This window comes from Etheostoma cragini, chromosome 15 (genome assembly GCF_013103735.1).
Source record: "Etheostoma cragini isolate CJK2018 chromosome 15, CSU_Ecrag_1.0, whole genome shotgun sequence".
Lineage (NCBI taxonomy): Eukaryota > Metazoa > Chordata > Actinopteri > Perciformes > Percidae > Etheostoma > Etheostoma cragini.
In genome coordinates, this window is record NC_048421.1 from 4,282,566 (window position 1) to 4,308,260 (window position 25,695).

At 40.5% G+C, this 25,695-nt stretch overlaps 1 protein-coding gene across 2 annotated transcripts in view; it reads left to right on the plus strand.

Moving 5' to 3' along the window:
• The first annotated feature begins 3,714 nt into the window (after nucleotides 1-3,714).
• The window catches only part of LOC117957975 (protein shisa-8), a 92,186-nt gene continuing 70,205 nt past the window's right edge, over nucleotides 3,715-25,695 (plus strand). Inside the window, exons 1-2 of one of the 2 annotated variants that reach the window (XM_034894133.1) lie at nucleotides 3,715-5,832; nucleotides 6,220-6,857. In XM_034894133.1, coding sequence (XP_034750024.1) covers nucleotides 6,286-6,857 — 572 coding nt within the window. In that variant the 5' untranslated portion in view covers nucleotides 3,715-5,832; nucleotides 6,220-6,285. The remainder of the gene's footprint in view (nucleotides 5,833-6,219; nucleotides 6,858-25,695) is intronic. The other variant, XM_034894134.1, reaches the window with a different exon arrangement.

A 25,695-nucleotide genomic window follows, 5' to 3' on the forward strand; every position in this document is an offset into this window, starting at 1 on the left:
GGGGGCTTTTATTTTAAGACAGCTAGTAATGAGAAGAGCCCAGCAGCAGCTTTAAACCTCCAGTGAGACATTGTTACTTTTAGAAACGTTTTTTCTTTTTCTTTAACCTTTAGGACACAAATCTATTCTTGGCTGGAATCCTACACTGCCAGACATAGTCAGCTATTTCCTACCCAAGTTTTAATTGTGGTTTTTGGGCAAATGCTTGTTGAACTGGTGACCAATCCATCCCGGCGGTCCGATCTGTGTTGCGTAACACTGCAGCAACATTTTCTCAGTACGGGTCAACTGGCCGGTCACAACATGGCTGCTCACACTTAACATAACACAGAGACACCAGTTAGGATTGTCAATTTTAAAATAGAATTAAAAGAAGTGAGACAAAAGGGGGACAACAAATTTCGAGAGCCAGAAAGTTGATGGTACAGGGGATGATTCCCGTCCCCCATCATACTGCATCAAATGACAACCGATTTGGCAGAAATTCTATGGTCTGGGGCTAAATTACTGTTCCTTTGTACAGTTTTTGCCTGGCTTAACAGAGTCAGCAGCACGTTTAATTTGGTCAATGCAGTGAAAAACACCAGTGTCATGGTCTGAAAGATAAAGGCGATAAAATAAGGCCGCAGAGACACACGCAGGACACAATCGCTTGTATTTATAGGTGTGTGTGTGTGTGTGTGTGTGTGTGTGTGTGTTGAGGTTGTGGAAGGTCACCTGCTCAGAGCCATTCGGAATACGGCAGTGAATCAAAAAAAGAGAAACGCTCGTACAATCACATCCATCCATCATCCCTGCAGATGTCTCTATAACCTAATCCCCTGATCTATGTCTGTTTGTTTTTTCTTCCCCTTGTTAACTATTTATCTTAAATCTTTATTTGTTATTTTGGTGACAACTCCATTGCTTTTAAACTTTCACTTCCTCCTAAATTTCTCTCTCTCTCTCTCTCTCTCTCTGTCTCTCTTTCTCTCTCTCTCTCTCTCTCTCTCTCTCTCTCTTTCTCTCTCTCTGCATCTTGTCACTGCCATGTCTCAGAAACCTTCACATAACTACATCCGTTTTCTCTGTGTTCATCTCCAACCTGAACTAATCTATATTGAGTGACAGTCAGAGAGTACAGGGGTGATGAGCAGCTATGGCTTATGGAAGGAAGTGACACAGAGCCAGACAAAAAGGAGTGACAGGCGTGGCGTGGCACAGACACTGGAATTTTAGGGACAACGGGAGACAGTTTGATGAGAGGTTGGGAAGATGAGTTGAGAATTGGAGACAGGCTTAAGGAAGGACAAAGAAAAAGGGGATATGGTTTAAAGTGGCAGCGAGGCAGGTGACGGAGGACGCGTGAGAATGAGGTTGGCTTTTAAGAAACTTAGAAAGATCTAATGAGAGGAGAGGAAAGGAAGTTCAATGTACTAATGATACCTTTAGGTACACAGAGTGTGAATTTGCATGTTTATAGCTCCCTAATGGTTCCAGGCATTTTGTAAGTGTGCGGTTATGTGAAATTTTATTACTAATGCAAAACAACATATTTGTTGGATCCTTTCTGTTTATTCGCTTGCTCAAAACAGGCTGGAGAAGCTCCATGTAGATACCAACAACATTTTCCTCCATATCTGATTCAACAATGTCGGTGACATCAGGAAATCTTAATGCTGATAGGCTTAAGCAACACAAGGTTTAAAAGTTTTTAATTTGCAGTGACATAAATTTTGCACATTTGCGTCGGGTCATTGGTGCAAATTTGCATCTATTCGCGTCTTTGCATTGACTTTGCATGTCATCGCCCTGCACGAAAAATGCGCTCTACGTTAGGGTTGTGAACATAACATAATATATGAAACTACTACTGCATTAAATATGCAGGAGAAAGAGAGCAAAAAAAGAACATGCCAGAGAGAGAGTGGAAAGAGAGAGTGATATTATACCACAGCCAAGCAGAGGGCGAGCGGGAGAGAGATATGATTTAAGACAGATTTCCCAGCCTGTACTCTCTGCCCTCCATCTCTCCCCTAGGACTCCTCTCCATCCATCTAATCCCTCTTTCCTTCCCATCTTGATTTTCATCAAACACCCTTTGCTTCCACATCTCATTGCCTCTCTGCGTCGTGCGTTTCGGATGGTGGTAAACCCCTCTTTATTTCCCACAACTTTTATTTCTATTTCAAAATGAATGACCTCCTTTCCATCAGTAAATGTGCCAAATACACTTTGATGTCAGTCTTCAGGAAGGAGGAGGATTAGCTGATTTGTGGCACATCATAGAACTGCAGTGTGAAGTCACAGGAGTGTGTGTCGGCTTGCAATGTTTGTGTGAATGCCGTTGGTGTGCTTGTGTTTATTTCTCGACATAACTCCTGATGCCCTCTGCCAAAGAATTTTAAGCAAATTTAGGCTGAGAGGGTTGGACAGAGTACACACCGCAAGAGAAGATGAGCTGGGGGAACTTGCAGTAAAAACAACAACAAAAAAGACAGTGTGGCTCAAATGCATGAGAGTCTTTGGAGTGTATAAAGATAAAAAAGATAAAAGGAGAGCGTGACAGGGAAATTAAAGAAAAGCCTTTTAAGCGTTTTATGTAAAAATATGAATTTAATGTAACCCACTTAGAAACAGAATAAAATATTAAGCATTGCACCCCCCCACACACTCACTGTTTTCTGATGAGGTTAACCCGGTTCATAGTCAGACCCAAAGGCAATACTTCTTTGTCTTTAAAATCTGGTGCATATTTAAAATATCTGGGATTATTCAAAATTTACAACACCCCTTCCAGTCAATTTCTCGGGAATATTCTGGGACCTTATATTCTGGGACTATTTCTATATTACCCTCCTGAAATTTCACTGAAGTCTAGTCCCTCTCTCTTCTCTCCAGGTCTAATATGTCCCTTTCCCTTGAGATAGCTTTTCTTTTTTTCAACTACCTGTCTGCACTCCTTTCCTATCCCCCACTCTCTCCCACTATCCCTCTGTCAGTTCCTATTCCAGTTGCTTTCCCTATGCTTCTTAATCCCCCCTCCCTTCCCTGCTGTAATTCCTCTCCTCTTTCCCTCCCCTGCTACTGTCTCTCAAGCCTTCTCTTTGGCAGCCGCTCCACTGTCCAATTCTCCCCTCCCCTCCCTTTCTTCCTGCCTCGCTCTTCCCCTCTGTTTATCTCACCCTTGATTCCTCCTTCCCTAATTTTCTCTCTTCCTCCATCCCTCTCTCCATCTCTCCAAATCAGCTCTTAAAGACTGCCGCATCACACATGTTTCAGGCATGCTCCCACAAAGACGGGAATGTGCAGAGGCATTAGCGCAGTGATTACGCACAGACACACACACACACACACACACACACACACACACACACACACACAGAAGCACACGCAAACTGAACAGGTTAGACAGACAGGAGGTAAACGGTGATGAATGCGTAAAAAAGGAAGAAAAATGTGGTACTAAAGACTAAACTGGGAGAAGAGTGTCAGTGACACATAATGAGAGAGAGGATGAGAGTGAAAGAGAGAGTCTGCAGGCAGTGCTGCGTTCATTAAGGCACAGAAGATGTGTGTGTGTGTGTGTGTGTGTGTGGATGTGTGTGTGTGTGTGTGTGTGTGTGAGGGACCGAAAGGGAGGGGAGGAGTGAGTGAGTGAGAAAGGGAGGAGTGAGTTTGAGAGGGAGGAGTGAGAGAAAGAGAGAGAGCGTGTATGTGTGTGTGTGTGTGTGTGTGTGAGGGACATTGTCATCCAGTCCCGGCAGAAAACAACAGCAGCAGCACGAGCATCACCAGCAGACGGGATACAGACGCACTGAGCAGACTAAGACAACGAGGAAATACGGGAATACACACTGATGAAGAAGCAACAACAAAGGGAGATGATGGAATAAAAAAAAGAAAAAAAAAGAAGCATTTTATTGCTTATCCTTTCTCTTCCCACTTCTGTTTGGAGCATCCCACAAGCAGAGCACCAGTGAAAACACATACATATGATATATATATAAAATTCCTATACATATATATCAAATTATGCCTGTTTTCAAAGAAGCTGAAGCCGGACAAGGACTGAATTGACAGCAAAATCCATTGCATGAAAAATTGGGAGATAATATGCAGCATGTGCCTAAAAACTGTTGCATATTAATATTTTGAGATTTGAGATTTTTTTTAGACGGGAGGGGGGGAAGACAAAAAACAGACATTGATGTAATTTGGAGAAAAAAAAAAGGCAACTGAGTTGTTGAACAACAGAGTTTCTGCTGCAGACAGTCCTATATTTCCAAAGGGGGCTTCATTTGAAAACGGGATATTTTTTGATCTGCCCTCATTGCCACGTTCGGCTGTCGCATCTCCACTTGTCTCTGTCGTCCGTATGGGCTGGGGGAGCATCATTCCAGTGATGCTTGCACAAGTGCGACACTGAAAGTGCAGAGGGCAGTCCACAGGCTCTCTCACCCCCTCGCTGATATTTCCTCAGCAACGACAAAAGCCCATACAGCCCTGCTCGGGCTGAGAGGAAAGGGGGAGGTAAGTTGTGAGGCAGCTAAAGTGGCAAAAATATCAGAGAATAGAGGGAGAGTTTAAGCAAAGAGAGGTAGTCAATAGCTGAGCAAAAGCAAACCACGGAGGGAGAGACAAAAACCTTTTGAAGCCACGATCCGTTATGTGGGACACTCCACTCTGGTCAAGTATTCCAGCATCTTTTTTTTACAGCTTCCTTTGAGTCTTGGGTGCAGCAACGCTGAGACTTTAAGATCACAGATTCGGTATCTCAACATCAGCCCCCCTCCCCTCTGTCTTTCGCTTCTTCTCCCATTTAGTCTTTCCACTTGTAGGGCAGTACACAGCAGGCTGACAGAACAGAGCAAACAGCTGGTGTCCCGGGTCTGTTAGAGACCCTGGGATCCACAGAGTGGAGTGGTTCCAGTGGAGTGAGCACGCAGCAACAGGAGCCCTGCACACGGCCAGAACAAAAGCCATTGGACTCCTTGTGTGTCGCTTTAAAGCTACAGACTGACACAGACAGAGCACTGTCACAAGGGGGATTTCAGCTGTATTTGTGTGTGAGTGTGTATGTGTGCATGAATGAGTAAGTGAGAGAAAACACACCTCAGGTGCAAGAGCTTTTGGACTGTAATCATCAAAGGATTTCAGCTTGACGAGAGCCTGGAGTAATGTTTTAAAGAATATTGCACAGCTGTTGTTACCTGTTGGGTCTTTGGTTGGCAATAGGAAGGATATATCCTACACAAGCTTTACAAAATAAAAGCTCAATATTTAATATCACTCATAAAAGACTGGATCCACAAGTCTCAAGGAGGGACTAACGTTCACCAACGTGGAGCGAGGTGGCCACAAAAAAGATGCCCACCACAAAAATAAAACACCTTGTTTTGAAAAGCAACAGTGAGAGAAGGGTGACGATAGACTCTAGTTAAGCTCTGAGAGACCGACAACTCCAGAGGAAAACACAGACCTCTGGTCAGAGTTTTTTTTTTCCCAGGATATCAGGACTGATTTTGCTCCAGCGTTGAGCATTACAGTTTTTATCCACTCAGGAATATGAGTCCGTCTCCGAAGTGAAAAGCCTTTTATGTGGGAGCGTGTGACTATCTACAAGTTTGAGAGGAATCTGTCTTCTTTTTCTGCAAGGAACCAAGACTTTCACTTTTCTGTCTGACTATCACTTTTCACGGATGATCCATCCACTCAGCAGGGGAGCTTAATGCAAGAAATGCCAGAGGCAAGTTCATTCAACACACCCTCCTAAACTAGATTTCTTCCAAGTCACCAGGATTTGGATTTGTCCACCACCGCCTCTGCTGATGACATATGGCTTTCTGAAAGGTGACATAATCCTGATTTGTTTGTTTTTGATCTACTTTAATAAACACACACCTACACACATAGGACAGTCCCCATCTGCCAGGGACTGTGATACGTCTGTGCATGTGAGTGCCTGCTCACAAGGGACTCATTCACTCCTGTTGAGATGTGAGATTGATTTCTTTCACTCACTTGTTCCTCTGCACCTTGACGCCAATTCCATGTTCTGTAACGCAAATTGAATGCTCTTTATTCATTTTTCCAGGCATGCACATAAGGCTAACCCCCCTCAATGATTTCCATCTTAAAAAGCTCACAGATTCATTCAGTTACAATACTGTAATGGAAAGCTTTGGACAAGAAGGATATTTAACTTTCTATGTGTTTGTTGTTGTTTTTTAAACCTAGGAACTTTACTATCATTGAAATACACATCAGCACCGAGCCACCAAAAGATACTGGAGTAAGTCCAAGATGGCCAACTCCGTGCATCCACTCTGGGTAAACTTCTCCCTGGCCATTCTCCTAGGGTTGACCTTTCTGGGTGGACTGAACTCTTGGCCGTCAGGTCAGGCTTTGGCCCAGTTCTTTTCCAACAACGATACAACCGAGCCTTCTACTATACCAGAGGCCGCGCTGGCAACACCCACACCAGATGCCCCCCCCGAGGACAAAACAGCTCCAACTAGTGGTAACCGTTGCTGGGGTTACTATGACGTCATGGGCCAGTGGGACCCGCCCTTCAACTGTAACGCAGGTATTTACCTGTTCTGTTGTGGCTCCTGCTTCTATCGCTTCTGCTGCCAGTTCAAAGTCCACAGTTTGGACCAGACTTCCTGTTCCAACTATGACACACCTGTCTGGGCAAACACCGGGGGGCCAGCGGCAACCGTCACAGAGGTCCAAGAGGAACCGGACAAGGATCGGACCCACATGATCGTGTATATTATCTGTGGAGTGGTGGCCATCATGGTGTTGGTCGGGATTTTCACCAAGCTCGGGCTGGAGAAGAGTCAGGGAGGACAGGCAGATATGACCAACTCCAGGTATGAATTGAAAACGATGGGTTGAAGGATGGATAGATGATTTGGGGCACAGAAGGGAGCGATGATTAATGGGTAGATGATCGATGTGTGAATAATGAGCAGTAAAATGGGTAATGATGATGTCTCTAACAATCGAAATGATATTGATGCATTTAGTTTCATGAGATTATCTGGATGGATGAATGATGATGGGTGGATGGATGGTTATTTTCAGAAGGAAAATAGTCCTTGTTGCTTTTGCATGAATCAGCTAATGCAAAAGCATGTGTACCAGGCTTTCTATTCCAGTTATCATCTAAAAGTTTAGATTCATTCTAGACATTTCAGGTTGACTTATACAGCAGCTTATTAAGAGCTATGTTGGGCGCCCATGGTTTTGGGGAGTATAGAGCTCATTTTGGCAATAAACTTCCATCTCAAAATTCTGTTACAGGCGTCGCTAACACTGAGTGGAAGCTGAAGATTTCTGTCGAGAAAATTGACTGCTGATTATGCAACTTAAATGTCAATTTTGGATGAATTCAGAAACTATGGTGCCCCGGTTTGTTCACCAATGAAACAACGTTTTGTGTTTAATTGGTTATTTCTCTTAATCGCATCCCAGTCGGTCTTCTCAGTAGCAACAGGGGTTGAGACTCAATGGTATCATCTTTGGTGAAATTACAGAAAAAAGCGTTTCTTACTTTAAAACCCTTATCACATACTACTTACAGGAAAAAGTAAGTCCATTACTTTACTAATTACTCCACAGCAAAAAATAAGTAGTTATTTAACTTTTTACATTACCCTTGTTACTCAGCCACAACAACAACAACAACAACAACAACAACAACAACTCAACTTTAGCATACAAACAGTTCAACTTTACTGGGAGGCACTTTTCCTCATCTGAATGCAGAAACTTAACTGAGATCAACTCACCATAGTTCTCACCAGCATGACAACCAACAAGTCACAAGCCATTTCAAAATACTTGAGGGTTACTTGGATTAGTTACTGTTATGTATTTGTTACATTTCAAATATTGTAACATTTCCGTACATCGCTCATTACTAAAAAGGTTACTGAGTAATGCATTGCTGCCCGACGCTATCAGTCGCATACAGAATGAATTGAAAAAAATGAAATTATCGAAAAATAGGAAATGTGGTTGGTACATTCAGTTGTTTAGCAGGTTTGTGTAATCAGTACATGTAGCATATGTGTGTAAACAATGCAAATTTACATGCCTACATGTGTGAATGGACTTGTGTGTCTGCACATTTCTGCGTATGGGTTAGAAGGTCACCAGCTGGGGAATGAATCAAGAGACTGAATCACAGAGAGGTGATAATGGGTGTGATGTCTGTATTCATCCATGAGCAATGGACATAGTGATGAAGGAAGAGATAGAGAAAGGACCGGATGGAGATTCCAAAGGACAGATGTCGGGGGGATAGTAGGGAGGAGTTTGGGGGGGAATTATAGTGCAGTTGTTGTATTTTCCCTTTATCGGTGTAGCCGTTTCACATTGATGGGTGATTGATTGCTGTGACACAACTATGACTGTGGCAATGTGCGGCCTCCAGTGAACAATGAAAAGAGAGAGGGCGTTTTTTTGGAAGGTTGGAATATTGAGCAGATCTGACTGGAGAGCAGCCGATGGCTAATTCTAATACAGAGAACAGGGGTTTCTGTTTGTATGTGCGGCGGGGGGGGGGGGGGGGGGGGGGGGGGGGGGGGGGGGGGGGGGGGGGGGGGGGGTAATAGGGAGACAGTGTGTGTGCTGGGTGTGACCGGCCAGCCTTTTGGGTGTTAAGAGTTGAGCCATGGGGGCTCCTTTAAAATCCTGTTGTTACCGGATCTGCTCTCATCCTTCCAGGGGAGGATGATAAGAACAGGAGGAAGAGGATAGCGGTGGACATCAGCACTCATTAGTGTTATACAGCACTGAGCCACCCATAACATGATGAAAGATGGCAGCTCTTGGCACATTTTCCTCCCTGAATCAAACAGTTACATTTGAGGCTTTATTCTTAAATCAAGGGGTGGTTTGGAAGATATTTCTAAACTCTGGTTGGCTGTCTTCATCACATGCAGGTCATACTGTCACAAGAGATTCAGCATTTCTGTTTGAAGTTTCTCAGAAGTGACACGGGTATGCCTTCAATCAGCAGGACAGACGCTGGCAAACATCTGTCCTGCTGAAGTGTCCTGGAGCAAGACAGTGAAACTTTGCTCACTTGACCATTTACTTTGACCTTCCTGGATGAAAACTGTTTTTTTGTTTAGTTTTTTTACTGATTGTATATACATAAGATAGGATAATAGAAAGCAGTGTCCTCTTTTCCCGTTCTCTTTCAAGTCAAGTAAAGAAATTGCTTTTGTACTCATGAAGGCAGGACCTTTACTTAAAGTCAAACAAAATGTTATGCTACTGTATATTTTTACTTAAATAAAGGATCTCAATATTTCTTGTACCACTTGTACAATTTTGATATGAGAACATGTTGCCTATAAGAGTAAATAATTTGAAACTTTTTCAGAATTCTCAAAGAATTCCGTTTTTGGTGGGTTGCCAAAGTGCCCTACTGCCTGCATTGCAATAATTCATATTAAGCATTAAAGGAATACTCCGGTCGATTTCAACACATAGCTCTGTTGTTTGTAAATTTGGAGTGCTGTCAGTAGTAAGAAAAACGAAACCAATTGGTGCTGCCTACACCGTGTTATCCTCCTGCTAGAGTTAGTGCCCAACATGCCTGAACAGGGCATGTTTTAAATTTGTTTTTACCCACTAAACATGTTCAGAATGTCATTACAAGTGCCTGGCCAAGTGCAGTGATTCCTTCCGAGACCACACAGCGAATCTGACTGCAGTAGATTCGACCCAAAGGCATAAAAGTTAATGTTAATCCATACCTCTGTTTTCTGGTGAAGTCCACACTAGTCATACAATCCAATATTCTAAAATGTATTTCTAAACGTAACTTGGCCTACTTTGGATGTCTCATGAGATAAACCAGGTATCACTGTCACTGTGTCACAAGCCAAAGCATAAAGAGATATTTGTAGCAACCAACATAATATTAACTAAGATTAAATATAGTGTGTTTCATTAAAGCCATGGATGCTTTACACAAGTACATGGGGGACAAGGGAAAAGACTGAAAGTAATAACATGGCCTTTCATGCATTGCAGTTATTTTATGAATGAAATAGACATATTCTTAACATATACTGTATACATATAGTAGTGTCATGCTGATATCAGTGACCCGTCAGAGTGTGCTCTGTAGTGCCGTCTACTTGACGCAAGTGACGGGAAAATTGGACCTGGACAAAGGCATTGATAATAAAACTGTATGGAACCAGTGTTCTTTTCACTGTTAGTCTCATTTGCTGTTACAGGTCATTTATGATCATCAGATGAAACATTACATTCAGAAATGTGTAAAAGTTACGTGTAGTCCTTTAAGTAAAAAAAAAAAGTGAAGTTTCCCTATCTCAGGTTGTATGGCTAAGCAGTTTGGGCCATTTCTTCTCTGTTTTCCTGGTTATTGCTTGCAGGTTTCCCTGTAGAGCACCCCCTTACAGCTTTGGAATAGATATTTGGCAGCTCCTATGTTTACTTGTGTCTGACTCCTTGCTTGGTCAGTCTGCCGTTTCCTCTTTCACTGATCCCCAGAATTTGCTTTCCTAGCTTTCTGCTTTTTTTTTTTTGCCGGCTCAGCCATTAACGATAGTGTGAAAAACTCCATTGCTACCTTGTTAGCCAGTTCCTGATTGGGCGTATGTGAGCAGTGGCGTGAAGCAATTTGTTACATTGCGAGACCTGATGTTATGCAATACTTCCCAATGCTTGCAAAAAAGTTGCAAAGGTGGTTTTTCCACTCACAGGTGCTAGAGGCGAGCAAGACGACCACCATTTAATTCGGAATAAGTCATCCAACCATGCCAATGTCAACGAAGCTGTTCAGTTAAAATAAATGAAGCTAAAACAACTGCATAGCTCCCCTTTAATTTCATGTGTGCATTGTCGAAATGTCTCATTTTTAGCTGGTTTCAAGTGTTTGAAAAAAAAAAAGAACCCCTGAAAGACTAAATTAATTGCCAAATATTTAAATGACCAAATAAATTTGCATTGAGTTTGAGACCCCAATCAAAAAACATGAAGTCATGAACTTCGGTTTGCCTGGGAGACAATACATTTGTTGGTGTTTCTGTGCCGACTGGATGAGCCTTGGTGAAGTTGTTTTCCCCGTTTTAAAATTCATTCTCAACCTGCATACATTTGACAGCGAGACACTTTCACCCAGCTGTGGGTCTGTGTCTCAACGTGTGTGTTTGTTTACATGAGCCTGGGTGCACATGCGTGTGTTTGTGTGTTTGTGCTCTGTGCGTGTGTGTGCGTGTGTGTGTGCACTCCACAAATAAATCCGACCGCCGAGCTGTTAAGGTGGTAATGTGCTGAAACCCTAGGTCAGGCAATCACAACATGCAGCAGTGCAATGATTTATGACACACACGCTCACACACACACACACAAACACAAACACACACAAACCACTCATTTTAACTGTACGGTGCCCCCCCACTGTGTCCCATCCATTGCACTTTTTCTCACCTCCCAAGTGTCTGTTTGTGTTTTTGTATTGCTGTTAGTCTGTCTGCTGCTGTGTGTGTTGTGTGGAAACTGCTGGAGAGCAAAATTAAGAACGAATATTATCCTTTGATGCGTGATTCAGCTGTGGGAATTAATGTCAAGTTTTTTTATTGAAATTATCGACAGCTCATCTCATTCTATTATGGACCGCAGCTTCACTGAAAGTGAAGATTGGATACAGTAAGACATGAAAAAAAGACAAGGACACACACAAAGGCCTTTCAAGTACTTGTGCATATTACCAGAAATGTTTTAGGCTGACATTTTGCATAATTGAATGAAATCTGTAGAAATCATGTAGACAAAGTGCCAAATAGCACAGAGCAGTGGCTCTAATAATCAGTGCCAGTGACATTAAGTGACAATAATTATTTGGCACATAAACCTACATAAAATCTGTTAAAAAAAAACGTTTGTGCAGCATTACTGAAAACACGGCTACTGGTGCATTAAGACAATAAACCCATAATTGCAAGCCAAAAGCATAAATAATCTAAATGCCAGGCAATTAATGCAGTGTTTGCATCCAATAAGCGTGACTAGAACAATGAACAAACAATACTACAATAAATACTATTAAATGTATTACACACACACACACACACACACACACCCACACACACACACACACACACACACACACACACACACACTCTCGTTAGTCTTGTTTTACCATAAACCAATCCCAATCGTCATGAGCGGCCTTAAGCTCCGCACGGAGCCGCTGCATAATGGTCGTGTGAGAGAAAACTCAGATTGGACAGATAGTTTAACTAACTGTCTGGCCTGTACAAGGCTGTACTTTATATACCAAACATTAATAGAGCAGTAAACAAATGATTGCTAACTGAAGAGATGGACAAGTAATTGCATCCGGAGCAGAGAATGAAGCTTCTCTGTTCTTTGTTTTGATATGTTTCTGCCGCTCATCCATTGGTGCACATAAGTACCTTGTGCGTCGGTTTCTGAAGCTGATCGACGTTACAAAGCGTTGGTATTTGTTGAGTTGGGGAATGGTCTGTGAGACGTGTGGAGCCAATCCCAGACTAATTTTTTTCTAAATATCGATTATGGCCCCTTTAAGCAAAGTATGGAAGTGAAATCAGTTCATTTTACTTAACCTATCAAAGGTAAAAGTAGCCTATTGTTCAGTTAAATGTTCTCTGCAGTGTTTTGCTGTTACATATGACATTTCTGTATAAATCTGAATGCTGCATTAATGCAGAAAATGTTACGTATGTTCAAAACAAGCAGAACATTCTCAACATTCATCAAATTTGCAGATACATGGTTTTCACTGGACAGGAAGGGGATGAACAATTGTAATCTGAAAAGCTAAAGCGTTCAGACAAATGTAATGGGTGTACAGTGTTGGCCTCTGGGATGTAGTGTAATGGGAGATTAAATGAGCACACAAAGAAAATACTCAAATAAAGTACAAGTACCTTTGTAATTTGAGCAAATCTAGAGATGCATTCCACCATTCTGCCATTGTGGCACACAAGGAAAGTCCACGTTGATGGAGAAAAGTATGTTTAAAGGAACAACTGTCATGCTCACATAACTAATCCTTTAATGAACACTAAATTCATATGTTATGTAAAGACGAGTGCTAACAAAGAAGGATTACTCATAACAAGTATTTGCCTTCATCAGGGACCTTGTTAGCTCCACTGATGATGTTCCGAATGTTATCACGCAGCACGAGTGCCCTTTGTGTTTTTGTTTTTGGTGGAACAAGTGTCCATTTGATACCTAAATCTGTGACTAAAAAACACACACACACACACACACACACACACACACACACACACACACACACACCTACTCCCTTTAATAGCATTGTACCACTTATTATAAGTTATTCCACTGAATAGCCATATGTTCAAGGGCACAAGCAATTGAATGACCCACTGCGGATCCAAACAATCGTTTTCATTGGCCATTCTATTCCTGTGCTGTATTATTGTTCCTCATCAACAGCGCGTCCTGTTTCCTTTATTGTTCAGCCTCAATGGCGCCTTCCATCATCACCTGTGACAGGTGTTCAGAGCCAAGAGATAAATGTGAGCACACAGCTCTGCTTTCCTCAAACGGTTACGGCAGCGGCCACATGACGCTAATACGTTAGAGCTTGGCGTGCAGTCCAAAATGAATCTCTGTGCCAAGGCCCGCTGGGGTGGAATGAACTAATGTTGTGGAGTCTAGTTGCTTTTTCATTTAGAATTAAAGGTTTTTGGGTACCGTGATCAAAACAAAACATCAATTTGAAAAAATAAAATAAAGGAAATGACATGAAACAGATCAAACTATTCTTCTAATTGACTTAGAAAGAAACTCATTGTTGATGTCAAACATGGTTCCAGTGCTGATTTCACCTCTATTGTGATGTGTGTTAGTAGAGCAGTGAGGCTTATTAAGATCATGTCCCCCTCCCCCATGCTTAATCTGGACCCAAAACAAACCTTGATGCTGCAGGATTATAAAAAATAGACTTTGACCCTCCCAAAGTGCACTCAAATAAACAATGAACAACTGCTAATGCCTTTTGTTAGCTCCTGTGCACATTTGGGGAAGTCGGTGTAATTATGAATATTTTAAACCAGGACCTACTTTTGATGTGTTAAACATTGTATTACTGACTTCACTTTATTCTTCACTTTACTACTTACCCTGCTCCTTAAACCCAACTCTGAGGCCAAGTGATATTTGGCAGTTGGAATGTAAAAGTGTAACATATTTTTAGCACTAAAACACATTTTGCTCTTAGCCGACTGCTGGCTTTCATGCACCTGCCTAAAGTTTTCTTCTACGCATTTGGAACTCCTACATCCAAATAAAGGGGGTTTATACCAGCACACGTGAGGTGAACAGCTCAGAGAGGCAGAGCTGCACTGGAGGATGCATGATTTTTCCTTTTATGAAGATCAGACCAAACTAGTTTATTTTATCCCAGCAATGCATTTGTGGTCCAAACACTAAGTGCGCTGTTGTGACAGAACTATGATTAGTTTGCAGTTGTTGTCTTAATTTACACATCTTGTTCTTATGACTGATCAGTATTTGATGAAATATTCTTTAGAGTCAATATGAAATTGTAATGCACATATAATAATAATAATAATCAGAGAAAATCAAATTAATTTACTGATTGCCTAATTATCAGTGGTCTGCCCCCCTTTTTTCTCAATGAATGTTTGAAGATTAATTGATATATGTGTTAAAGGCAGGGATTCTAAACCTTGAGAAATGTTGAAAGTAATGTAGATGTTAGATGTTAGAATGTTAAAGGACATTCACTCAAGTACTGTACTTAAAGTGACTATATGTAACTTTTACCCGTTTCTGAAACTGTGTAATGTTCCATCTGATGATCATGAATGACCTGTAACAGCAGAGAGACTCACAGTGAAAAGAACACTAGTTGTATATACATTTTTTTATTTTTATCAATGCCTCTGCCCAGGTCAGATTTTTTTCACAAAGTCACAAAATTATTTATGGTAAGTAGATGGTGCTATAGAGCACCCATTGTGACGGGTCACAGATTTTGGCTGAACACCGGAAAAGTCTGTTGTTGTATCCAGCAAGGTAAAAGTTTGCAGGAGATTTCTTTATATAGGCCTGATTGTATTTAAATATTATTTAATAAGTTTTAGGTATGGTTGATACTGGGACTGGGCCATCACAGGAAAAAAAAGAAATTAAACAAAAAACAACTAAAAACTAAAAGGAAAAGTGAAAGAGTACGGGCAAAACCGAGTCAATCTCAGACTACGTATACACGTGGGTGGCTATTTCCATCAACAGACATTTCAACTTCTTCAGGTTCAAAAATAATATTGTGCACAGCTCTCAGTTTTTAGAAAAGTGTTCATTTACACTTACCTGTGTATATATGCTGTCAATGCCGTCAAGAGCATGCCAAACCTGTAGGTGGCAGTGTAACAAGAAGCTCAAGCCCACGTTAGCCAATCAGAATCCCGAAAATGGCAACAGCAGCAAAAAATCACTTCCTCTCTCTTCCTCACTTCCTCAGCGGGCTGAACCTCCGTTTGTCTCAGTTTACACGCACACGAAGATTTCCAAAATCTCCATTCTGGCTGTAGGTTTTAGTTTTACTCACGTTCAGAGGCGAAATCTCCGTTTACGTGTAAACAAAGGGTGCAAACAAAGGAAATGTCTCTCGTTTGTCAAAATATCCATGTACTGTATGTGTAAACAGGGTCTTGGTTAGGCTTTCAACAGATGGAGACAATTACGGTATTGTAGATGATTGTAAAAACATTCTGGATTTGGCCTTCAGGTATGTAACATGTCTATTTCCTTCTATTTCATTCATAAAATAACTTTACAATGCACGATGTGATTGTACGTCAGTAGCCTAGATTAAATGATGTTCTCCTTCCATTTAGCGCAGACACTTCATCCGTTTCAGTATATTTGTGTTGGCCTACTATTTTCTTTTCCTTGTCCCCCTGTACTAGTGTCACAACACACTATATTAATCTAAGTTATTATTACGTTGGTTACTACAACAATCTCTTAATGCTTTGTCTTGTGACACAGTGACAGTAATACCTTGTTTAGCTCATGATGCACCCAAAGTAGGCTAAGTTACCACATGCAACACTTGAAATGCAACGATGCATCTGCAACGTATTCTCTTGTTGTAAATGAATGATTTTTTTTGCCTGAGCAATATATTTATTGTGATGATGTATGACCTCCCAGTAATTCTTACTCATTAATACAGTGGGCAATACAGCATTGTTAAAAGACCTTTATGACGGCATGTGTGGTAAAAACACTACTGCTTTTGTCCAATGTGGCCGCTAGTGTCAACAAAAACTGAAAGTTACAAATAGCCACTTTAATGTAAGGATTATTTACCTTTGTGTACTTTTGACTCCACTTTCTAACAGCTACTTGTTACTTTGTAGATAAAGCTTTGACATGATAAACAATTTTTTTTATAAAGTGTTGTATGTTATAATTAGCTTTGTCTTAATCAGATGAAACGTTACCAATAGAGAAGCGAACTTGTGACCGGGAAGTTGTCGGTTCAATTCCCAGACAGACTGGATAAATCTGTGTGGGAAGTGAAAGAATAGCAGCGAATGTCCCTCCGTCATAACAACTCCTACACAAAATTGAGTAGAAGTCTTGCATTGATTTGGTTCTTTATTTTTATTTTATTTTTACAATTAGGAACTTCTACTCATTTAAAAGATCTCAACTCTTCCTCCACCCAGGGTGTATGCATGCATTGTATTTCTGTGAACATGGACAGGGGTTTGTCTTTTCACATGCATGTCCTACAGAGGCAGTTGTTTCAGTTGTTATGATTATAACTCCACACCACACCCCAGTGCAGCAAAGCTCAGAGAGACAGATTGCTGCAGAGCCCTGAAGTTCCATAGCTCAACTGTTGCTGCAGTGGCTCCACAACACGTTTTCTAGCCTATTCCCCAACCTATTCCTATTCTTCTTTCTCATTCCCCCACTCTACCCATTCCAAATACTGTATCCCATTATTTCTTCTCTTGTTTCTTTACCTCATCTTCTCCTTTCTCTCATTCTCTTCAGGGGTCTCATGTAAGTAACAAGTGGCAGATATCAGGCCAAAAAGTGTGCATGGCAGGTGGTTAGATTTAAAAACAAAATGCCAGAGTTTGCATTTTCATAGAGAAATCATACTTTAAAAAGTACGTTGAACATTTTGAAGGTGGAATTTAAGTTTAGGGCAAACCACAGTGCTTTAGGGCATTAAGAAAGTGTATAAAGTGTAACAAAACATCCTCAACATGCTTGTACAGAGTGTATGCACTTGATCTTAAGTGTGGTGAATTGCTGTCATTAAGTACATTATATTTCAAAAGCTGAATAACAGTTAGTACTTCCCCTTTACTAGTTGCATGCATAATGGTAAATAGTAAAGATGACAAAGAAGATGGGATATAAGACTAATAAAGACTAAGTCCATATCACTTCCAGTTTATTGCACATTTTGTGAATGCAAAATTAAGCAACTGGAAGGTTTTATAGATTTGAATATAAATATTTGCATAAATATAGGTTTATAGGTTCCTGTAATTAAATTAAAAAACCTGCATAGAGGAACATCTACTGCAGTGTATACTTTGAGCATTTTCACAGCTATTTTTCATTCGAGGCACTGCTCAAAGTATTTTTTATCCGAGACACAACATCTACTTACATTATCAAAATTGCAACAGCCTATCTGGCAGTTGCCTCCTCTCCTCTCTGACTTTAATTTGGTTACTTGCTAAAGCAGCCAAAAAAGCATCCAGAAAGTCATGACTCTTCTTTTTCTTCGTCATCCTACTTCTTACGTGCTTGATATTTATATCAGGTTTTAATTAGAGCCCCCGCACCCAAATGAACAGATATTTACCATGAGATAAGTAACTAAAACACCATATGCCATTTTAAAGATGGCAAAATATAGAAAAATGAAGTGTGAGAATAGAAGTGTGTGAGAGGTTTATTTGTGGAGCAGGGCTTTGGGCTAACAAGGATCTGCATTACTTTTGACTTTGTAATTTGAATGCACTGTAGGAGGATTGTGGGAGGCTCCATTGTTGTGTGTATATTTTCTTGTCCATATATTTAGTCTAACAATGTTTTGCTAACTCCTCAGAACTGGCTGTGTGTGTTACGTTGTGTGTCTTTGAGATTCTCTGTGACTGTGTAAATTTGTGTATAGGGAAGTTGGGAACAGGCCGTCCAACATGGGCTCCATTTTCACTCCAGTGATCCTGGTAATGGTCTTGTCCCAGTGTGGATTGACGCTCGTTCCAAGTCGCCCTGACAGAAAATCCACTTCTTACATGTAGCTGTTTGCTGGAGCGTGCTCAGTAGCAAGCATTATCACTCCCAGTGTACTGTAGCTGGTCATCTGTCTTTCTCCTGCTCCTCTATCTCACCACTGACTCAAATTTCCTATCTATCTATCTATCTATCTATCTATCTATCTATCTATCTATCTATCTATCTATCTATCTATGTGATGTCTATTCATCTCCATACCATTCTTAGATATCATGCATAGCCTATGCTCATTTCTTTGCAATCTGCCCTTCAACCTTCCATTTCCTTTTCATCTTTTAATATCTTTCTGTAAGACGAGAGAAGAATACTAAAACATTTTACTCTCGTAGAATTGCTGTTACCCGAACAAGTAAAGTATCAAGTAGCCTATTGCTCAAATAACATAGAAAATAGAAAAATTAATTATTTATGTACATGGCACTGTAAATTAGCTCACAACTATATGTTTGTAATAAATTACAAATTATTACTGTATTACAAATGGCTTGTAAAATACGTGTTTCTATGAATCCTACTGCAGTTCTAGGCATACCCGCCCTACGAAGCAGCCTAATTGGTTGAGGTTAGGCATTGACCTTGAGTAGTAACAGTAAGGTTAGGATAGCCAATTTAATGCTGTAAATACATAAGGACTATTGGAGCCTAGTGTAGGGCAATGGGTAATATGTTACTCAGTTAATCATATAAATAGAGAAACAAAAGGTTAGCAATTATTTCATCATTAAGTAACAGCATGTGTAAATTTACACACGTCCTCCCAGAATATGTGGCAGAAGCTTAGTAATGAGCTGGTCAGCTACGTAGCTGACCAGCTAGCCACCAACATTCTAGCTAGCTGTGAACACAATAGCGTCAGAAGGTTGAAATAGCTCACTAAGCATCTTTCAATTTTCTCTGTACTGTTTACACCCCACGTATTTTGTTTTCAGGATTGTACATCATCTCAATCTATCAAAAGTTACTGAAGAGGGATTAAAGCTCTCCAAGCTAACACACCTGCTAACTAACAGCAAATGTGTTATCTTGGTTGCTAACGGGTTGCTAAGTGTGTAATTTATTCAAAAGAAGTAATAGTGCAATTGACTCTTGAATGTCTGCCAACCATTCCGCTTGTTTTGACCACTACAGGAGAGATAAAATAAAAGTAGATGGTGCAACGCACCTAAACTGCATTGGCTTCCTCTATTTTGGGCTTTGCTTTCCGTTAAAAGGCAGCACTGACAACACATCTATCAAATGTTAAACTTGAATTGACAAATGTGCACAGAATTGCACTGATCCGTTGAAATAAACTGATTTTGATGCGAAATTGAAAATGCTGGTATGACGAGGCCTTCATAACTGATTATTATTACAGAGTAATTAATCTGTATCATCCCTCGTTAACCACTCTCTGTGGTAATCTAACACTTTTTTTAAAATCACTTTTCATCATCATATCTGCACATCATGAGAGCATTGTTGCTAATGATGGAAATACAATTTTATTTACCACAGTGTACACAAACATTTTTTACAGGTTATTAGTAACAGACCTCACCCATTTTTTGCATGTGAGTGTGTGAGTGCTTTTCTCCCTCTCTTGCTCTCTTTCCCATCCTTACCCTCTCATCCTCTTTGCCTTCTCAGTAATCACCTCTCAGCTCTTATCTGTAAACACCATTGCACCTACAGGAAAGCTTAAACTTAGTAACACAGTGATTAAACCACAGAAAAATATCCATACCTTTTACATTCATTCCCCCCCTCTCCTTCTCTTCCTTCCAGCTTTCACCATCCCTCCATATCTTTCCATCTCTACTCATTCCTTCTTTATAGTCAAAATAATTACCTGCTAGCTGGCTTTGCCCAAACCGTACATCTCTAGCAGTGTACAGGGATGGAGATGAAACAAGAGTGTGGATGAGGGGAAACTCAGAAGTGGGAGCTGGATGGCACAACAAGAAAAAAATGCACTTCTTTACTTTGCTCTCTTTTTTTCATCCCTAACCATCCCTAACCAACCTTGTTCATGTTTTGTTTGCATTTAATACTCGAATGCTTGTGTGTGTCTCATTCCCCATTGGTCTCTCTTTGTCTCGATCATGCTTCCATTTCACTCTTGATCCTTTTGTCTGCATCACTCATTTTTCTCTCTTCCACTTAGCCCTATTTCTTTTCCAAAGTTTCTTTTTTTTGCATAATAGCAGAGCATACACTGTGAAGAATGGAGTCTGTAAGATGCATATAAACATTGATACAACCATCATCTAATAATCCAATTAATGGATGTGTTTTTTCAATGAATGTAATTCATCATGGTCATATTTGTGTGGAGATTTTTGCACATACACATTTTCAAAACCACTTACCCTCTCACCAACATTAAGCACCCACATCTTCACCTACACATACAATAACACACACAAACTTGTTGCGACAGGCTGCAGAGTGCAGTGCCTCTATATGTTGAGACCAATTTAAGCAGTTGTTTCTCACCTTTGGCGGTCGAAAACCTGTGTCATTCATCTTCTTCTAATACCAGAACAAAGATGGAAAGACAGATGGAGCAGGAGATAGCGTGAGACAGAGTGGACTAAAAAAAGTTGAAACAAGAAAGGTTCCATGTTTTTTTCCATTTGTGTTTTTCTCTCAGTTAACTATCTTTTAGACTTAACCTCAAATTTACTTCAGAACAAAGACTTGAATAAGAACTTATGGTTCGGTATCTATCAGTAACAGACGGACTGGAATGTTTTGTGATGTTTTTATTTAAGTAAAAAATCTGAGTTCTTCAACCTTATGTTCGTTATAAATATTTTAACTTTGCATCAATTTTTTCAAATGGGTGCTAAATCATCCTCAGCAAGCAGCAGAAGCCAGCCAGCAGAATAAAACAGTGTGATACCAAATTCAGACTATACTTTACTACATATAACCCCCCACACCCTACCAAGAACAACACACATTTACTATTTTAAAAGAGATGTATTTAGCATGCAGCAATTAGTCCAAATCAGATTGGAAGAGTACAACATGTTTTTAGGGACTAGATGCAAAACAACAAACAAATGTATCTGAATAAAGGTTCCATGGCATGAACATTTCACTTTATGAGTTAAACATTTTTTTTTATTATGTGTTCCCCCGAACTGCCTATGGTCCCCCAGTGACTAGAAATGGTGATAGGTGTACACCAGGCCCTGGGTATCCCGCTCTGCCTTTAAAAAAATGAAAGCTCAGTTGGGCCAATTTGGAATCTTGCTCCTTATGAGGTCATAAGGGGCAAGGTTACTTCTCCTTTCTCTGCTTTGCCCGCCCAGAGAAATTGGCCCACCCATGAGAGAGAGAGAGACATCATTGCTTTCAAATGAGCAAAGTGACAGTTGGTCAAGGCCACACCCCCAGCCTCCACCTTTGCCCCCTCTCCTCAAAATCTACAGAGTCAGAAATGGCACATACTAAGGTAAGCTCATTGTGGGACTTGCTCTAGTGGCTGTAATTTTGGGAAAGAGACTTCAGATATGTTATTAGGGGACCACTAAGGTCTACATAAAATCATCCAAAGAGCACCATATAGAGGGACCTTACCCTACCCGCCTTCTTTTTCCTTTCCCTTTTTCAAACATAGAAACATGTCCTCTCTTTTAGTCTTAGCAAAAGGAATTTGTTTTCACTGGTCTGTCCAACTACTTCTATTCTTCTCTTTGTTTTGTATACCCTGTCGGTTGACTATACATCACTGGCATAGTTTACCTTACATTGCATTTTCAAGAGAGTCATCAACCACAAAAGACATGCCACATTTATTTTATGATATTAAAACACGCCACAAAAGCCTGTGTGCTTTACCAAAGCAGCGGGAGAGTATACATATCTCTGTGTACTGATCAGGATTGTATTTGTTCTTTGCACTCAGGATTAATAACACGGTGCCTGGGCTATAATGAAAATCAATCAGGTATTTGGCCTGCAGTTACAACGCCTGATGACGCTGTCATAGCACACAAGAGCCACAGTGCAGCAGAAGCCATGGTGCTGTCTGTAGAGCCAACAGCAAACATTAAATTCAATATTTTACCTGCATCTTTCTAAGTACTTTGGAAGCCTCCCATCATCACTGGAAACAAGCCCGGTGTTTCTAATACTCTTGACTGTCAACTCTTTCTACTGTTTTTTTTTCCAAGCTGGTCGCAATGATGCCAATGCTGTGTCAAGTGCTGTCTTCATTTATAGCATTTTTTATTTTTTTTACCAACACATACGCACACTCACATTTGGCAGCAGTGAAACCGTCGATATGTGAGTCCTAATTATACTGATGCTGTAGCAATGTTTTAAATGTCTGCGTAATGCAACTCTGACGCTAGACGAGGGAAAGAATAATAGGACAATAGGTGGACAAGGGAGAGAGAGAAGGAAGAGAGGAAAAGAGATGTTGATGTCTTGTCCTTGAAAACAATATGATAATACCAATGGGATGCTGTGAAATAACAGAGTCAATAGAAAGTGACAGGGGAACTGAAATTTCTCATCTCTCCACAACAGCCTTGATGGTCAGAATTACAACTCAGCTCATCCGTCCACTCCTTCCTCTCTCCAGTCATCTCCCTTTCAATCCATCACCTTCATCCCCATTTTATGCTTCTTTCCCTGCTTTACTTTCCCCTCCTTTCCACAGTCTGCCAGCCCCTTCATTAGCATTAGACCTACTTGTTACGTAATAAGTCAGCAACACCTACGTTTTTTTGTTGCTCAAGTATACAGCTGCAACTGTGGAAACACCCTGTGCCTTGAAGTCAGTGACCACACTGTGTCCTTATTTTTTTTTAAATACGTGCTTGGCTAAATTCTGAAATGAAATACAAACTTAACTGCTGATTAGAGAGGCTACCCTTTGACAGATCAGCATCATGCTCTCCGCCAGGTTGCTCTGAGGATTGTAAACCGACATTGAATGCTTTTTTTACTGCAGATCTTGGCCTCCTAAGGCCAAAACCGGAGCACAAAGGATGTACCAGGAAGGAACATAATCTTAAAACAGCATGTCTGGGATCTACTCGGATGCATTTTGTTAAGCCATTTGAAAGGAATTGGCAAGTAGAGGGGGATCATCACTGCATCATTTATTCACAGCAGTAAAGCTTCTTTATTATTTAAACGTTTTGTTTGATTTTAAGCTAAATTTAACCGTTTTGTAATGTGTTATTGGTATTTCAATCTTAAATTGCATTTACATGATTGAGTAGCCAACCATCAAACAATTGAATTGGTACACCCTCAAAAGGCGTACTCTTTTGTGGAGAAACGTTGATTTGGTTATCATTTGGCTCTAGTTATGATTTCCAAAGAGGCTTATTTTGATTTTATTTTTTTCTGCTTTTACATTGATAAAACATAAAAAGTTGTCAGTTGTCTTATTTCTATTTGAGAAATTTACAACAAGTTTTGGACTTTCATTTCCTATAATGTATTGGGGGAAGTAAACAGGAAGTGTAATGTTGCCATCTATTCCGTAAGCCTCTATTGTCGGCTAAGTTACCGTAAGATACACTTAAAATGGAACAAGTAACAAGACCAAACAGTGCTTTGAGCTAATGATAATACTACCATGCACGACAGAGCACTTTAGCATCTCTCAGCTAGTTGTTTTGGTTTTGACGCAACTTAACTTCACTCTTGTGTAGTTTCAAACCACAACAGGCAGATGTTTACAGTGATAAGCTTAAATAAATCTGAATCGGCAGGCACAAAGTGGTACATGAACACAGTAAGCAACTAGCTACTATCTAATGCTAATGTTGCTCCACGTTTGCTGGATGTCTAAATTGGCCACTGTTTGGAAATAAGTTGGTCATATGTAGTCCTACTTTGTAAGGTGACGATATGTCAATGTTGTGTTTACTGTTTGTTGAGCTGCCCCCAAGTGGCCAAACAAAATCAATGAATGCATGTTTAAATGTGTGTGTATATGTACCTAAATATAATTTCAATATTTTCTGCAGTGCTAATTGTTATGATAGTCTGTATTGTTGACGTTCCACTTCCGGGATTGCCCCGTTCTGTAGGATATTTCGCCGGATCCATGCATTTTCTTTTTCCTTCCGCTTTCTTTGTTTTGTAAATTAAAACTTCGGTGGATTTATGAGGACTATCGTTACTTGCTCTTTAGATCTCTGCAGGATACATCCAGACAGCTAGCTGGACTATCTGTCCAATCTAAGTTTTCTCTACCAAGACTATTTTGCAGTGGCTCTGTGCAGTTTAGCACCGCTCATGACGATTGTGATTGGTTTGAAGAAATGCTAATAGACCAGAGCATGTTTTCCTCCAAACCCTAAATGGTATGTGGAGTAGCCAGAGCCTTCTTCAGAGAGCTTTGGAGGAGGGTCTGCAAAGCGAGACTACTGTTATGACCACGGATTTAATATCAATCTTGGCTTTCCTATTTCCCTTTACTGTGAGTAAAACACCAAGCGGTTTAACCATTATGCCCTTAGGGACATTCTCTTCTGTGACTATAAACCTTGGCATTGGGAACCACACTGAAGATTATCCACTCAGGTACACTGCAAACAAAAAAAGCCATTAATGTTCTGTTCAGTCGAGTTTCACAGTGGCTTATGTGAAACAAGCACTTTAGAGTTCAGTTACTGCTCCAGAAAACAAAGTTATTCATTACTGCTTTGTCCTCAGTGAAGGAATAAAAACACTGGTTACAGCTCGTCCCCATAACCAATAAGCCCATCACTGTGCCCCAGTGCTCAGCTGCAGTGTTTAACCAAACAGGGTCCTTACACGAATGTGGAGCACGAAGGCACGGAAGCATGGTTACATAACACAGGACAAGAGAAGAGAAGTGGATAGAGTTTTGGGTAAACAGAAACCAAACACATCAGAGGGAAATAGAGAGCACGGAGATAAAATAAAAAGATGGATGGGAAGGGAATGTGGTTTGGTTCGTAAAAGTGACGGATAAGCACAGGGACATGAAGAGAGAAAGGCAGAAGGAAAAAGGAAGAAGGATAAAATATAGGGTCTGGAAAAGATTTGCGTTTCTTGTTGATTTAGGCTAGTCTTTATTGTCATGAATAAATGTTACAGATATTTTCTCTAACTGGATTGCAGCCGTCTGTTTGTGTGCCTTAATCTAAAAGTCCTTTACGCCTGGCATCGAGTGCGACTCCCTTCCAGCCACTCCATCTCTGTGACTCTCTTTCCTCTCATTTCCTCTTTTATAACTATCTTTTATCCTTTGACCACTTCTCTTGTACCTACTCCATCCATTCTCTTGTCCATTCATTTGTCGATCTATCTGTCTCTCCCCCATTTGGCGTGTTTATCAGTATGAATCAATGA